General features: G+C 38.7%; 1 protein-coding gene across 1 annotated transcript in view; it reads right to left on the bottom strand.

Annotated features, from left to right (window-relative positions):
• LOC134206135 (protein O-mannosyl-transferase 2) overlaps window positions 1–17,899 on the bottom strand; it is a 65,243-nt gene that overhangs the window by 38,329 nt on the left and 9,015 nt on the right. The window contains exons 3-5 of the mRNA XM_062681824.1: window positions 10,929–11,813; window positions 10,620–10,860; window positions 10,412–10,560 (exon numbers count right to left, since the gene is read on the bottom strand). Of these exons, the coding sequence (XP_062537808.1) occupies window positions 10,412–10,560; window positions 10,620–10,860; window positions 10,929–11,813 (1,275 nt within the window). The remainder of the gene's footprint in view (window positions 1–10,411; window positions 10,561–10,619; window positions 10,861–10,928; window positions 11,814–17,899) is intronic.

Here is a 17,899-nt window from a genome sequence, read left to right as displayed (position 1 = left end):
TATCGGAGCTGAGCTCATCAAGATGGGCGACAAGCTGGAGTGTGAGAACTTTCGAGCGATCACCATCCTTAATGCCGCCTACAATGTGATATCCCAGATCATCTTCTGTCGTCTGTCACCATTAGTGACGGCCGATCGACAACGGACCAGATCTTTACTGTACGGCAAATCCACCTAGAGCTATGGAAAATTATGGACGAGAACAGCTTCCCTGGGAAGCTTACCAGACTGATCAAAGCAACGGTGGATGGTGTGCAAAACTGTGTGAAGATTTCGGGCGAACACTCCAGTTCGTTCGAATCGCGCCGGAGACTAAGACAAGGTGATGGATTTTCGTGCCTGTTGTTCAACATTGCGCTAGAAGGTGTCATGCGGAGAGCCGGGTGTAACAGCCGGGGTACGATTTTCAACAGAACCAGTCAATTTATTTGCTTCGCGGATGACATTGACATTGTCGGCCGAACATTAGCAAAGGTGGCAGAACCATACACCCGCCTGAAACGTGAAGCAACAAAAGCTGGACTGGTGGTGAATGCGTCAAAGTTCATGCTTGTGGGCGGAACCGAGCGCTACAGGGCCCGCCTGGGAAGCAGTGTTACGATAGACGGGGATACCTTCGAGGTGGTCGAGGAATTCGTCTACCTCGGATCCTTGCTAACGGCTGACAACAACGTTAGTCGTGAAATACGAAGGCGCATCATCTGTGAGAGTCGGGCCTACTACGGGCTCCAGATTCGCCACCGCACCAAATGTGTCATGCACAAGACGCTAATAAGACCGGTTGTCCTCTACGGATATAAAACATGGACAATGCTGGAGGAGGACTTGCAAGCACTCGGAGTACTCGAGAGATGGGTGCTTAGAACCATCTTTGGCGGTGTGCAAGAAAACGGTGTGTGGCTACGGCGAACCCAGTATCCAGAAGGTAGCTAAAGAAACGAATTGAAACTAGTTATCGTAGCTTATACGTTCAAAACAGTGTATCACATCCGCATGAGGAAACACGTGAAGAAACTAACAGTTACTGTAAGTTTATTGTTAAAACGAAGATTTATTAATAATGTAGCTTTGATCTGCTTTGGAAGGGCAGATTCCACGGATTATTTTCTTTAGTTAGGATTCCGAACACATAGCATAAAACCATCATTTGGAGCTGATTTCAAGAAATATGCCGTTTCACAAAATTTTCATTAATTTAATACTGAAGAGAATGATTGCGAAGTTATGATAATGAAAGTCTAAACTTGATGTTCAAAAAACCGCCTTTGCGTGACCCTTAAACTTCAATATTTTGACCTCAATATGACTCTTTTTTCTACTATTTCGCTAACTACATACATACAAACATACAATATGAAAGGCTACTCTTTTTTGCAATAAAAAAGCGTTGAAGCACACGAATGTTAGGTTCCGAAAACATTTGAAAAATAGGCCGCCTACTGCACAGCTACTTGAAAAAGAAAAATAATAATTCTCGCACTTAGGATCATAGGGGCGTAACTGAATTGATCGATTTCTTTTCATCGATGGTTTCTTCTCAACAATGCAACGAATTTCAACAGTTTACGTTTGATTTAGGTACGTTTGATATTAGTTTTCGGGGCGATAAAGGATAATCGCAGCTTGCACCCCAAGCAACACTCATGGTTGTAACTTCTAATTCAGTTAAGTTATTAACGAAATAAAAAATCGATGTAGAGAAATCCACCAATACAGTTACGCCCCTATGATCCTAAGCGCGAGAATTGGTTGATTGATTGTTAAATAGATTGAGAGACTACTAAGAAAATGACAGAAGTTATAGTTGGGGCAATAGTTTCAAAGGGGAAGGGTCATTTGGCCGAAACACATTCGGCCGAAAGCAATTTGGCAGAATGCCACTAGGCCGAAAGTTGTTTGGCCCAAAGGGTCGCTTGGCCGAAAGGGTCATCTGGCCGAAACGATCATTTGGCCGAAAGGGTCGTTTGCCCGGAAAGATGGTTTGGCCGAAAGGATCATTTGGTCGGAAGGGTTTTTTGGCCGGAAAGGTCGTTTGGCCGAAAGGGTCGTTTGGCCGAAAGGGTCATTTAGACGAAAGGTCGTTTGGCCGAAAGAGTCATTTGGCCGAAAGGGTCATTTGGCCGATAGTGTCATTTGGCCGAAAGGGTCGTTTGGCTACTCATTTTTCACAGAGAGAAATGAGAAGCGCGAAGTGAGCAGTGAGACATCTCACTACGAAGTGAGTAATGAGACGTCTCACTACTCACTCCGCACTATTCATTTTTCACAAGGAGAAGTGAGAAATAAGGAAAGAGAAATGAGACGTCTCACTTCTCACTGCTAATTTCTCACTTTTCGCTGTTAAAAGTGAGAAGCGCAAAGTTATTTATTTACTCATTTATTTATTGATCAAAATTTCGTAACCTAAGACTGACAGTCTTTTTTATGTTACATTGATTATTACTAGTAGAATAAGCGCTTTTATTATTTTGGTTTTGCTGATATTTTTACTATTTTACTTATTAAATTAATATAATTCCTATTATTTGAAATGCTGCATGCAACCTCTTTTAAATGCCGTGAAAGATTTTTCTTTTGATAAACTATTAGGCAATGTGTTCCAGTGAACTACACTCGAACGAAAAATGAGTTCCCATACTTAGACGTGCGGTGTCGCGGCAAAACGAATTTTCTAAATCGATTGCTTCTAGAAATTTGTAGTTTTTCATATAAATAATCTGGTTGCTTTGTACTCTGTAGACCATGCAGAAATAAACAAGAACGAAGTTTACTGAAGTTTTCAAATCGACACCCAATTAGCAAATGCTGAAGGTGAGAAACGCTTGAAAACCTGTTCAAATTAAAGACATAACGTACACATGTATTAAGAGCAACTCTAAGCTTATTGAAAGAAAACCAAGAAAGTTCATCTAGTAAAAAGTCACACGCCATAAAATGTGGAAGTATAAGACTTTTAAACAATTTTGTTTTAATATCGGTTCTCAGAAAACATGCTGTTCCATAAAGTGAACGCAAATTAGCGAAAATTTTTCCACATTGCGACAACGCAAATTTATCCCATTCAAAATTGGATTGAATATGTATACCCAAACTTGCAGCATTTTGAACATATTCAATAGGTTCTTGATTTAAAAATAGAAGTGGTTTTAGTGTTTCATGAAAAGAACATTTGCTTATAAATAAAGCTTTTGTTTTCTTTGAATTGAGCGCTAGCATGTTACTAGAAGACCATTCATGAATTCGTCGTAGATCTTCATTGATATTCCTTGATATTTCCATGGCACTAGTATTTAAGCAATCGTAATATAGTTGGGCATCATCTGCAAATAAATGAATTTTACCGTTTCGAACTGCATCGGTTAAGTCATTTATATACAAAGAGAATAGAAGCGGTCCCAAAATCGAGCCCTGAGGTACTCCTGATTAAATCGGTGAAAAATTGGAGTAAGTGCCATTGTAAAAAACTGTCTGAGCTCGAGATGTTAAATATGATTTCACCTAATTTACTGCTCGCTCCGAAAAATTAAATTTTGTTTTTAGTTTGTTACACATAACACAGTGTGACACTGTGTCGAAAGCCTTTGAAAAATCCAGTAGAATGAGAATTACAGGACGACCATTATCAAGAACTATTCCAATATCGTCTATTATTTTAAGCATCGCTGTTTTGGTACTGTGTTTTGAACGGTAACCAGATTGAACTTTATTTAGAAGATTATTTCTCTCTACGTACCCACGCATATCTTTTTGAACGATTTTTTCGAACGTTTTAGACAGTGCACACAATATGCTGATAGGCCGCAGATTATCCAACGAGTTACAATTCTGCTTCTTTTTTATAGGTAAAACTTTCGATAGTTTCCATTTATCAGGATAAACGCTTGTAGTTATAGGTTTAATCAGTATGGGGGAAATATTTTTCAAAAATTGAATTGGAATCCTATCCAGTCCTACTGCATTCGATTTGATAGAATACATAGCATGGACAACATCAGTTTCATTGATATGGTTGAAGTAAAAGGAATTCTCATTTATTCTATGATCGACAGTTGAATGATTCACAATAGTACTGTTAGAGGAAAAGTTATCACAAAAAAAGTTATTAATTTCATCAGCAGTGAAATTGTTAATTACAGGAGTTTCTGTTTTTCCAATTCCAATACTTTTTATGTTTTGCCACAACTGTTTTGACGGAAGTTTATGGTTAAGCTTTTTCTCATAGTGGCGTTGTTTGGCAGTTCTTATCAGAGTATTAACACGATTTCTAGCTATTTTGCACGCCAAATGGTCGGATTGAATCTTACTTGATTTCCATTTTTTAAATAATAAATCCCTGTTAACAATTGCTCTACATATAGATGAGTCAAACCAAGGATTCACTTTCTTATCAGCCGATATAGTGCGAACCGGAACAAAAGAGTCATGTAAATCTATCAACACTGAGTCCAAAAAAAATTAGTAAATAATTAGAGTCAATATTTCGATAATAGTCAGTCCAGTCAATTGAATTGAGAGCACTTACTAATGGATCAATTTCGATCGATTTATAATCATGAAACTCAATGATCTTTGGCAAGCAAATTGTAGTGAAGTCAAGAGACGCAAATAGTAGATCATGATTGGAAAACACAGGAGCTTCAATTTGATTAAATCTTAGAACTTTTGATGGATCATTTGTAAGTAATAAGTCCAGTTGTGATGAACCATTCCTATGAAAAAATGTTGGTTCACTTCCCACACATTGTAGTGAATGTGAGAACAATACATTCTGAAGCTTCTCCGATTTTGATGTGTTGACTAGCATATTAGTATTGAAATCTCCTAACAGAAAAATTTGTTCATAAATAAAACCGAAAGACGATAGTAAATATTCTAATGATGTTGTGCAGTCAACTTCTGGAGGGTTGTAAACTACTGTTAATAAGATTTTTCCTTTTGGCAAAAACAGTTCTACAGCAACAAATTCAGTAATTACAGATCCGATCTGGTTGTTTGATTTAGCAATAAAATTGTAGGTTAAACCTTTTTTTAATATATAGCAATAAACCCCCTCCTAAGCGACCTACCCTGTCATGTCTTACGACTCATATCCTGCAATAGCTACGATAGAGTCATCAATTGTATCGTTCAATCATGTCTCACATACACATATTACATCGACACTACTCACTTCAACAATTTTTCGTAATTCCTCAATTTCGCATAGTTTACGAGCACATAAACTCTGACTATTCATACAAAACACGGACAACTTATCTCCAATTAAAGCGGATTTCATAACGGTACCGGGAATGCACCAGTTCGTCGAGATGTAGGAACTAGAATTATTAGCCATTACAGAGAAAATAATATACAGCAATTAAAAGAGGATGGAGTATGAGCATTTCTTCAAACATAACAGTATTCATAATATACACACTTTTAAATTTTTAATACATACAAAAAAGCAAACAGTAAAAACGGTAAGCATTATTATACCAGCTGAAGTACTATATCGAGCGCATTCAACACTCCGATAGCAGCATGACATCGAAGTAGCAGCATAATCAGCGCCATTTAGCGCCCAGGACTAAGCTATTAAACAGCATCATTTTTTTTGCGAATTACCTGCGCCATTGAGCGCCCAGCATCCAGCATACAACAGCAACAGCAGCAACAGACTTTTAGGAGTGGAATCATGGGATTAATAGGAAGGAGAGGAAGGATAAACAGAAACTTTTTAGGATCGGGTTGATGACGGCAGATTGAGCTCACTCTCAGTAATAATAGCAGTAACTTTTTCCTCCCCAGCTTTTTTCACGTAGAGCACGCCATTACGTGTAAACACCTCTCGCAGACTCCCATCCTTCTTAAGCTTCAGCGCCTTGGATCGCAGATCACGGATGTGAGGTCCTATGTTTTCGTTAATGTAAATTCGTTTCTCAATCGTAAATCCAATTCCAGTGAGCGATAAAGAACGGGATCGAAGATAGCGGAAGTAAAAATCGTTGCGTTGGACAGTAATTGCGAACTGTATCATGATCATATATACATTTCCAGCTGTCATTTCCACATTTCCACTTCTCACTGTTAAAAAAGAGGAGCGCAAAGTGAGTAGTGAGACGTATCTCTTCTTATTCCTAATTTCTCACTTTTCAATAAACAGTTCGGCTAAATGACCTATTCGGCCAAATGTTCTATTCGGCCAAATGACCCATTCGTCCAAACGACCCTTTCGGCCAAACGACTATTTCGACCAAATAACACTTTCGGCCAAATGACCCTTTCGGCCAAATGACCCTTTCGGCCAAACGACCCATTCGGCCAAACGACCCATTCGGCCAAACGACCCTTTCGGCTAAATAACCCATTCAGCCAAACAGCCCTTTTGGCCAAATGACCGTTTCGGCCAAACGACTTTTTCGACCAAACAACCCTTTCGGCTAGATGGGTTTCGGCCTAATGGCTTGTTCGGCCTAGTGGCATTCGACAAAATGGGTTTCGGCCAAATGACCCTTCCCCACTTAAATGTGAAATTGAGATGAAAAGAAAATTGTTACTACATTCACGGTTTTGCCACTAGCATTTTGTCATGCCGCATTTTGTACAGAAGAATTTCAGGGAGCATCCATAAAATAATGCAAAGTTTGGTTTCCCTAGCCGTCCTATCGAACACTCCAATTGAAAAAAGATTATCCCTTAGGTTCTTGTGACACGTGGCTAGTGCACGAATCGAGATCTAAGTTTAAAATTCGATTGGAAAAATTTAAAAAACGGTTTTTAGTTATCAAATGTTGTGCGAAGTGGAAGGAGTGGAATTCACGTCCTAGACGAGGACTAGCAAAGCCCCAAGCTACTGGTGTAGAGCTACGGTTGATTCCGGGGTGAGCACTCAAGACCTCTTTTGTTATTCTCCCCGGTCATCAGGGTCGTTCTTAATAGTTCTTGGTCTTTGGAGATAATTGGGTTCTAAAGTCCTACCTCGTCTATGGTTGCAAACGATAGTGCATCGGTCAAGAATACTTGAACCGATGTTATAAAAATTCTGGTAAAAGTCTAAATCAGTTAAAATAATATTTTTGGGCTTAAGACATTTTAAGGCAAATTTTGGGCTGTGCAACATTTCAGAACGAATGAACCATCAGCCCAAACGTCAGGCCCATGTATTAATCTATTTTTAAAATTTCAAATTAAACAATGTTCCTTTCGATTTTTTAGTCGAAAGAAAAACTAACGCATTCAGGATGATTAACTTCATCGTTCCCTGAAAGAAAATCGATTATCGGTTCATCATTTTAGGACCCAATGGCTTCTGGTAATTGGAATTTTCGTGGTGGAAACGCGGCCGGAAACATCGGAAAGAAAGATTTTTTTTTAAACTTAAGTCTAAACGGACAGCTGTGGTTCGGATCGGAGGGCCAAACACATTATAATTAAATCAATGTTTTTGTTTTATAGTTTTATTTTAAAACGTTATTTGGGTGAGTCCACCCGTTTGCTGCGGCCATTGCTGCTGCTGAAAATTCAGACTTTGTGGAACATCACACTGTATTCCCTTGACAATTCCGATCACTTTTCACCGCGGAGTTCATCACACTCGCTCGAGTTGGTATCAACTTTTATAAAATGGTGTCTAATTACAAACCAAATAAAGATCTGTAGGACTATTAGTTTAGGGAGTTGGTGATGCTAAACAGAGATCCGTACCATTAGTTTTAAGACTATTAAATTGATTGCAACTGTTTATTTTGTAACTTGGACTTGTCTTATGATTAAACTACCAGTTCGCGGAATTTCCCGGTTTATATATTATAACGTATTATAACGCACGAAAACCGGACCATCGTTTCTTCACTGCTCCGAACCAAGCTTGAAATATATGAGAGCGTTTCTTCTTCCAGAGCATCCTGTTTTATATTTTTCATTATGGCTTCTAAAAACTTCTTGAAGCCATTCTTTGAAAGGGAAGTTAGGTTCTTCCGACGGAATTCCATAGAGAAATGATGATCTACCGCTGTATAAATGCAAATATGCCTGGAGGGTCCACTATTGGTCATTATCTAGTTTTCCGCGGGCGGTAACGGCCGCCGATGTGTCTGAGTGTAATTTTTTATTTGACGTTTGTGAGCATGAGCATGAACAGGATAACCGTACAATTCGTAGTTGCTACTCCGTGATTGATTAGAACTTGCGAAATTGCACAGGGAACCAATTGAATGGAGCTTGGGTTTAGCTATCATTCTCAATGTGCAAATTTCGGAAATTCAATGCATTTTACTAAGTCAATTACGGCGCCGGCCACGTCCTTACGGTCATCAAGGGAAGGAAGGATTATTAGTTCAACTCTCGTTGCTACTAGAGACCGAGTATACCTCTGCATCTCCACGATAGTCTTAGGATAGGATATTGTGTTAGTATGAAGGGATATATTATCTGGATTCACTTTGGTAAGTGATGCGATCTATGGGACAGGAATATATGAATGAGAATTAGAAGTACTAGAGTAATGAGAAAGTATTAAAGTGAATTCTAATGGGATTCATTCATTAGAATTTGAATGCTATTGGATTCTAATACCACGCACACGTCTACCACACCATCGCTACCCGCACATCAACCTCACACATTCTTACTTGTATGAGGCCTGCACGAGCATAGCGACCGTATATAGCATTCGTATGCGGGTACAAATGAATACCAATCTATTTTTACATTTTATTTACTGCTACTAAGTAACAGGCAGCTTTTTATAACAATTCTATATTTAGAATCATACTTGCTAGCAATGAGAATTTGATTTGCAAAGAGATTGAGTTATATGATTAACGAAATTATCTAATAGGAAATTGGAAAGGCCAGGGATCAAACCCTTAATCTCCTGCTTATGAGGCAGAAGCAGTGACACAAGGCCACCAAGCACCCCCTGTAATTTTTTATTTGACGTTTGTGGAGGTCAACTACACCTACTGTGGCGTGTATTCTGATCAATGTGGTAAATAACAAGGTGTGGATCCACTGTATCAACACCTTCTTACTTACAACATTGGTCAGAATGCTCGACACAGTTGACCCCCACGAACGTCAAATCAAAAACTACCCACAGGCAAATCGGCGGCCATTATCCCCCGCGGTAAGCTGGATGGATACCCTATGGTATGTAGAAGACATCTTTAAAATACTTTTAAGTCATTGTTTGAATATAATTCAAAGGGTGATAACCCACCATATGAATAAAACTAGCAGAGTAATAACAGATTTTAAGTTAGAATTGATAATCTCCCGAAAAAAAAACTCTTTTCAGTCGAAGAGAGTTTGTTTTTGTTTGTTCATAGTTGAGATTTATATTACCAAGATATTTGTGACCAAGCGACATGAAAATCAAGCGTTTAGTAAGAAGGAAATATTAGCTGACTATACAAGAGGAAAGTCGATTTTGACGATATACCGGCATACCGTAATCTTGGTGAATTTGAACCACAACATGAGTACTAATTTGTTCGGACCCCAACATCTTGATAATTATATCAATGTTTTTAACGCGCATCAAGAGATTTTTTTTTTTTATTTATCGCAAGTGTCGAATAATAAATAATAAAACTCATGCCGAAAAATCCATCGTCTTGCAATTTGTTGCATAAATGACTATTTATAGCTTCCACCTGACAGCTCAACTCATCAAGAACATTCACGTACTCGTGATCATAGGCACACATATTTACCTCTGTAATCAAGTGCGTGCACTTGAGGTGTTGACATAGATTCGAACTTCCCGTACAGAGTAATAATGCATGTCGCCCACCATCTACCCACCACTACCCATTGTAGACGCTACATCCTGGTACATTGCTAACCAGGGCTGAATTAAAAGGATACTAAAATATACCTCTAATGGTGGTAACAATTATGTCATTACTTGAAGCTTTAGGCACCTAAGTGCTTGAGCCCGGCCCCCTAGAAACTTAAGTCCGACCCTGGACGTACCAGAAGTCGAAAACATGCCTGTAGAAAATGCTTCACATCTCAAGACAAAGCACAAGCGCTTAATCATCGCTTAATATACGGCCCGTTGGAAATTCCACACCCAGAGAAGGTGCCGAACGACAACGACGACGGTTCCGGGAACGGTGCTGACGATTATTATAACATGATTGCAGTCACTCGAGAGCTTTTGATGTGGGTGGATGCAGTCGGTTAACATACCCACGTCACCGAAACCGGTACCATGTAAGAAGAGATCCTTGTGGAAAATGATGACATTCGAATCAAGGGTGCATTTCATTCTCATTTGCCGTTCGTGAGGGGACGAATTATTCTTTATGATGTAAATCGTTGTCGCAGGCACTTGAAATTTAATTGCTTGCAAAACATATTCCGTGTCAAAATCAATTAAGGGAAAGTGTTAATGACACTACAATTGTAAAATTCAACTCACCCTATAATTGATGGGCCACTGCCAGGGTCTGCTGGTTACTTCACCTTCTTTCGGTTTCAAACCGGAATTTCCTTGCAGCATCACTGCATGGGACTCAAAAAACCGACTGATGAATCCTGGCGCGTAAACTTGAAAATTGACGCTGGGCACTGTGAAATAAATGTCTTAACTCGATTTTGTTTTTGTATTATAAAACGATGTGACTTACATTTTTCAAATTGATTATCCTCCACATTCCAAACCGCGCTCCGATCTCGAATATTCGGGTTGCAAGTTACCTCTTGCTGTTCGAATCCCCACTTGGGCAGCTGTTTGGCCGTTGTCGTCAGAACACATCGTTCTATGTAGTGATAGAATATCAAACGACTCGTCACGGTTTCCACAACATCACCATCTCTGCCACCGATTATCTGCACCTGCCAGACATCATTGCTGTCTCCTTGTCCTTCCTATAATAAAAAGTTGAGCTTTATCCAATCCCACATTCTTGCAGATGGTTTGCGTCCGAGCTACATACCTCTCCGTAGCACGTGACTTGCATGTGCTTTTTCGTAACTGGAGCTTGTTCCCTATGCGAATGCAAGTTTCGCTTGGTCTGGGTATGTTCGAATCGAATCAAATCTCCGTGCTTTACTAAAGTTACATTATCCACCGCCTGTTTGTTGTAGGGCTTTATCAACCACTTGTTGTTTTCATCCTTGTGGCTGTAAGTGGTGACTTGTTGCTGTTTGGCGCCAAATCCTTTCGGGTACAGGTGATTATGCGAGTGAAGATAGCCACCTCCGGTTTTGTGGTTCTTCAGGGTAACAACCGCTCCGTATGCCACTTCTCGGGGCATTGAAACGTTGTACAGTGAATTTCCAACCAGGTTCGACTGAAACCCGGAGCTGTAGAACCCATCTCCACTACCACTGCGATTCAACACGTGCAGATGGACGTAAAAGAATGTAGCGTAGAGCAATATTGGAAATACGATAAGTGTGATTGCTCGAGCTATCAATTGTTTGACGGTGTAGGAGATTGGTTTCGATAAGTCTCCGAGTACATCCCACAGATCACTAGCGGTATGCAATCCAACCAACAGCACGACAAACAGTCCAACAAATTTTACGCTGATAGTGCAAGCCAGCATGGCTCCCGTGAAGCCCAGCCAACTCCACCAGCTGGTCGTGAAGCTTTTCTGATTGCGGGTAAGTTTGGTGACACGTGCCATACCCATCACCGATGCGGTCATAAAGAAGATCAACGGAGGGTCCAACAGGATGTAGCGATTCAGGATAAGCATGCCGATGTCGAACAGGATATAGGCGGCACTGAAGGCAGACGCTGTTAGCGAGCCCGTCATGTCCCAGACGGTGTGGAAGGACATCGGAACGATGGCCGCCCCAAGAGCGGTGCAGAACTGCAACAGTGAAATAAAAGATACGAATATTAGTTGTTGGATATTTATGCCGATCAATACGAATAAGCAACACACAATTGCTTTGCTTATTTGCAGTATCGTAGGCAAGTTTGCTCGCTAATCGGAGTTCGTTAATTTAGATTTTAGTATGATTATACGGACATTGCCCATAAGGTGGACTCTATCTTGTAAAGTCATAATCATGTCAATTTTGTTAAAAAAAATTGTCGTACGCGGTTGAAATTTTGCACACTTATTAGAAAATGTGTATGTATTGTACAATGTACAATTATGTACAATTTGTTCTTAAAATATTCATATACACCGAAGCTCTCTATACTTATATGAACAGTAATGACTCTATTAGTTATTTCAGGTCCTAAATTCTCCATAAATACTAATGCAACTAGCGATTGAAACTTTTGAATATTATAGATATGTAGTGCCCTTGAAATCTAAGATCTAATATATTTTTAGGTTGGCGAATCATTGAATATATTAAAGTTAAATGCCGATGAGATGAATGCAGAATATCATCAGTCTCTAGTTGGACGAGATGGCTATTAGACAGCAAGTACTGTGGCATAGACATTGAAAATATGGAACTTGTGCAGAATGCCATGTCGCTAAGGAAGCACTAGTGTTCAAGAATCTTGGAAATTATCGGTGGCATATTGTTATATTATTCGATTGAGGTGACATTTTAACCGTTTTGATAAGCCTCCATAATATTGGGTTGAAATATTACAAAGACAATGATAAACATTTTAAGAGAAACTCTTAAATCATGTTGATTCTTTCAATATTGACGTACTGCTTGACGTGGTGCATATGGTCAAACTTGTGCTGAACACACATCGTTCTCATAAAGGCATCAAAAAATGGAATTGTACAGTAAAACTAAATGACTACCAGATCAAGATCGGATTAAGATTGGATCATCAAAGACATTTGAAAACTCCAGAATGAAAGTATTGTTGGCAGTTCAGGTTATCAGCGGATCAGCTGCAAATGCTTTGGATCAAATGCAAGAAATAAATGTCAACTTTGAAGGTTGTAAGAACACATTTCACCTTTCTGAACGAAGATCTTTTTAATATTTTCAATAATAACACGCATGGTCAGGAAAAAATTAAAAAGCCACTTACTAAAAATATGCAAGGGACTTTATTCGGAAAATCAGTCTTTCGGATTTAGTTTTCTTGGGTTCCCCGTTGCCGTAAAAAAATGTTTACTTAATATGGCGAACAAAGAATTTCTTCAGACGCTGCTCACATATCGGCAGAGTCAAGACCACGAGGAATTATCCATCGGAGCGAACCGAGCTATGGCCCAATCAAGAGTGCATAACAAAGTTATAAAAGGGAAGTTATTTATTTCCGAAAATATTGTAACAAATTGTTACAAATTTGGCTGGTTAGTTGTAAAAATAACAAAAATTATAACAAAAATCCCTCCAGCCGTAACAAAACTATAACAGAGGCTGATATCTTAATATCAAGATTATATAATTATTGGGTACAAAAATCTCCTACAAAGGTAATTTCCTACATTCTGGATACAAATTTGGTACACTACAAATTATTATCCATAATGTAGACAAATAACTTTGTTTCAGTTATGTATATTTAACGCGGTTCATATTATACTGAAAGTGGCTACCTCCGATTTTGTCCCTAATATCTGTGTATAAAAATTGTAGGCAATTTCGGAAAAAAATATAGATCACATAACTAATGTCAAAGATACATTTTCATCGCATTATCTAATTATAACATACGTTGTTTCAAATAACTCTCGACTAGAAAACCATAACAGAAACTGAACACAATTTTAACATATTGTGATATTTATAACTTATTTTGATACAAGTTTGTTCTTAGTAGCCATTATCCTTCAAATGTTGTAACAGGATTTTACCATAATATTATTTGAAAAATGCCCAACACCGAATTGCCCAACAGTAGGCAATTAAAATAGATGTGGCAAAGTCTCCCAGCCATAGATATCACTACGTTGATATAATTTGAAAAGGTTGTCTAATTTGTAATGCTGTGAGTTTCGTTCTTGGAAAACATTCTTGTTCAGAGAAAAACAGAAATTTCTGATTGTTGATCACAATTTGGAGACCTATCACGACCGGTAAAAATTTCCAATATATAATATATTTTGTATCTGATTCTGATATTCCTTTTGATTATTAGTCTACGTATATAGGCGAGGAATCAGAAGGAATAAATTTTGGCCGTTACGCCCTTTTCAAATATTGGTCTAGAATATCTTACAGAATATGTTATTTTTATGATAAAATTGTATTAAAATTTGATAGTTTTTTGTTTCAAGTAGTGTATTATTTATTGAAATTTAGATATTGTAACAACATCCTGCACCATGATTCTAACAAATTTTGTTATGAAAATTTTATATACACTAATGACATATGTTGATATAATTTGGAACCTTCTAGTGGGGGATCCATTGATATTATCGAGTTAAAGTTTTGATATGCCTTGATGATCGGGGATGGCGCACGATGGTGGCATTTATGCGCACTAGTCACGATGCAGTTGTAATTGTAACTAACTATGAAATTTGCAACGGCTATTATTTTTTACATTAGTGATGAACCTCTCCCTGCGATAAATCACTCTAATAAAGTTAAAAAAAACACTTCTCGCGCTTAGTTTCATAGGGGCGTAACTGTATTGATCGATTTCTCTTGATCGATTATATATGTTGTTAATAACTCAATTGTTTCAAAAGCTACAACCGTGATTATTGATTCTGGTGCAAAATACAATCATCCTTTATCACACCAAACCATTAAATCATCGTTAAACTAGCGCAATTCGGTACAATAACAAAAAGAAAACATCGACGAAGAGAAATCGATCGATACAGTTACGCCCCTATGAAAATAAGCGCGAGACTTAATTTAGCATATTCTGTTCAACTGACGTTTCTTCCAGATACATTGCAATCCATTCTTTCTGCTGAGCATATTAGTTGACGAAAATAGTTTGAATGAAGCACACAGTCACTGTTCCAAAAACCAAAGTCAGAACCCAATTACAATAATTTGAAAAAAAAAAATCCCTATAATTCAATTATAATCTTCAGAATTACTTGAAACCACGTTCCTTAGATGGGTTAAAAGTAATTGCAGGCAATAATAATTGCAGTAATGGCTAAACACCCTACTCATTTCGCACCACTCACTTTTCACAGCGAGAAGTGATAAAGGAGGAGTGAGAAGTGAGACGACTCACTGTGAAAAGTGAGTGGTGCTAAGTGGGCAGTGAGAAGCTACTCACTTCGTGCTCCCCTTTTTTATAAAGAGAAGACAAATGTCTTATTCGGCTAAATGACCCTTTTGGCCTAATGACCAGTGTTGTAAAATGTCATTTGCATTCGTTTGTATAATTTTCCCAGAGCTTTTTCCAGACGGTAGCTATCAATTCATGATGTATGACGAACTTTTAGCGCGTAAATGTGCCTACAACTTTGTCTAACAAGGCATTGCTGTAAATATGTAATCTGGGGCGTGGGAGGCAAAATGTCATTCAAATGACATTATGTCAAATGACACGTGACATTTTGGAGAGTTTTCACTCTCCAGCCTCAGATGTTATATTTAGAGCAATGTACCCTTGGACAAAAATGTAGCCCTACTCAAGAGTTATGAGTACATCTAAAATTATGGAATAAATTTGGCTTCTGAAGAAAGTTATGAACAAATTGGTCAAATGACATGCAGATGACATTTCACAAGCCAGCTAATGACCCTTTCGGCCAAATGACCCTTTTGGCCTATGGACCATTTCAGCCAAACGATCCTTCCGGCCAAACGATCCTTTCAGCCAAATGACCCTTTCGACTAAATGGCCCTTTCGGCCTAATGACCCTTTCGGACTAATGACCCTTTCGGCCAAACGACCCTTTCGGCCAAATGACCCTTTCGGCCAAACGACCCTTTCGGCCAAATGACCCTTTCGGCCTAATTAATGATCCTTTTCGCCTATTAACCTTTTCGGCCAAACTATCCTTTCGGCCAAATCACCCTTTCGGCCTAATGACTTTTTCAGCCAAATGATCCTTTCGGCCAAATGACCCTTTCGGTCTAATGACCCTTTTGGCCTAATGACTCTTTCGGCCAAACGATCCTTTCGGCCAAACGACCCTTTCCGCCAAATGATCCTTTTAGCCAAATTACCCGTTCGGTCAAATGATTTTCGGGCAGATGGGTTTCGGCCAAATGACTTTCGGCCAGATGGGTTTCGGCCTAATGGTTTGTTTGGCTTAGTGACATTCGGCCAAATGGCTTTCGGCCGAATGGGTGTCGGCCAAACGACCCCTCCCCCGTTATATGTGGCCAATGCCCTCGGGGAGGATCTTGCATCACTAGCATCAGTAAGCGGCTACCCAGCTAGACCTGTGCGCCGATCATATCATCGGCGGCGGCGGCGTGGTGGGCACTTTTGCCCCGGCGGCGGCGGCGTGAACCGGCGGCGGCGGCGTGAACCGGCGTGGATGAAAAAATCAATGGCTGAAAAAATCAATTTTACCGTGGATTTTTGGATTAACGCGGTTTGATTCACACGGTAAGAATAGCTTACTGGATGCTCTCGACTGTTTTGGATTTAGCACCGGGGATTTTTCGGCTTTGCAGTCACTTCAGCAATTAAAACGAATGTTTTTTCTTTGCCCGACGTTTCGGGCAAAGAAAAAACATTCGTTTTAATTGCTGAAGTGACTGCAAAGCCGAAAAATCCCCGGTGGTAAGAATAGCCCGTATAAAAACCGACTTCAGTGGATTAAAATTGCAATATTCTGCGTTTGCCGATCATCGAACAGCACATTCAAAATAGTCAATTGCCGCCGATACTAATCAATACCTGAAAATGTTATTTGAATTATCACTATTTTGTTACTCTTTGATTTTGATTCATCAAATTTTAACAATAAAAGTGCTAAGAATTAGATTTCGGAGTCATAGAACAAATAGGTAATAACTTTGTTCAAAAGTTTTTTCTAATTTAGAAAGAATAATCCATTCAGATTTTTTTTTGGGAAATTCCTTTAGTAAAACATAAAATATTGCTGCAGGAATTCTTTCGGAAATTTATTAAAGAATGAGCTATTTTCTGAGATTGTACGACAATTCCCCGAAAACCAATTTCCCGAATGCAATTTCCCCGAATGTAACAATTCCCCGAATGTAACATTTCCCCGAATGGAACAATTCCCCGAAAATGACAAACACATCTCGCAATCGACTGTATGCGTCCGAAAAAAGCAGCGTTCAAAGATACGTTCAAGAGTGTCTTTTTGGAGATTATCAGCTGAATAGCCTTTGGTAGTAAATGTAGTTCTTGATCCTCCAAGATGTGTTGTTGAATTATAAAGATATCAGAGTACAGTGTTTCTATCTTCGGAATCAAACTCCTGTCATGTATATACCTTCTTCAAATATATAAGGCAATAGTGGATGTGAATCCTTGTAAACAAAAATAATGCATTTACCCGGAAAGAGGCAATGTTGAATGTGATTCCTTTTTTAAAAAGAATGCATCTGCTCGGAATAATGCAATGGTAAATGCGTACCTTCTTCAGAGGGTGTTTCACCAGATAATGAATGTTATTATTCGTTCTTTAATAACATGTATCTTCCCTGAATATGATAATGGGGGATGTGATGCATTCTTTAAAAGAAGGCATTTTTACAAAATAAAAAAAATGGTAGATGTGGTCCTTTAAAAATAGGCGTTAGCTCGAAAATATGCAAAGATGAATAAATTGAGAATGATAATAAGGACTAATCTGATCTCTTATTTTGATGCAGGCGAAATTGGCCAGAATAAGGAAAAATATATATAAGATCCCTTATTACTCAAAATGTATTGAATGTATTATATTTCACCGAAAAACATTTTGCCGAACTCATTTTCTCAATATAGCATTAGGCGGGCTAATATAAAAGCAGTTTTAAAACATATAACTGGTTCATATCAATCATTTATTATACCTGGCAAGCGTGCTACTTGCTTAGTAAACGATTTATTTCCTCTTTTTGATTTATTGCGGAC

This window comes from Armigeres subalbatus, chromosome 1 (genome assembly GCF_024139115.2).
Source record: "Armigeres subalbatus isolate Guangzhou_Male chromosome 1, GZ_Asu_2, whole genome shotgun sequence".
NCBI lineage: Eukaryota > Metazoa > Arthropoda > Insecta > Diptera > Culicidae > Armigeres > Armigeres subalbatus.
Note: the sequence above shows the minus strand (reverse complement) of the source record. Positions and strands in the feature narration are given on the sequence as shown.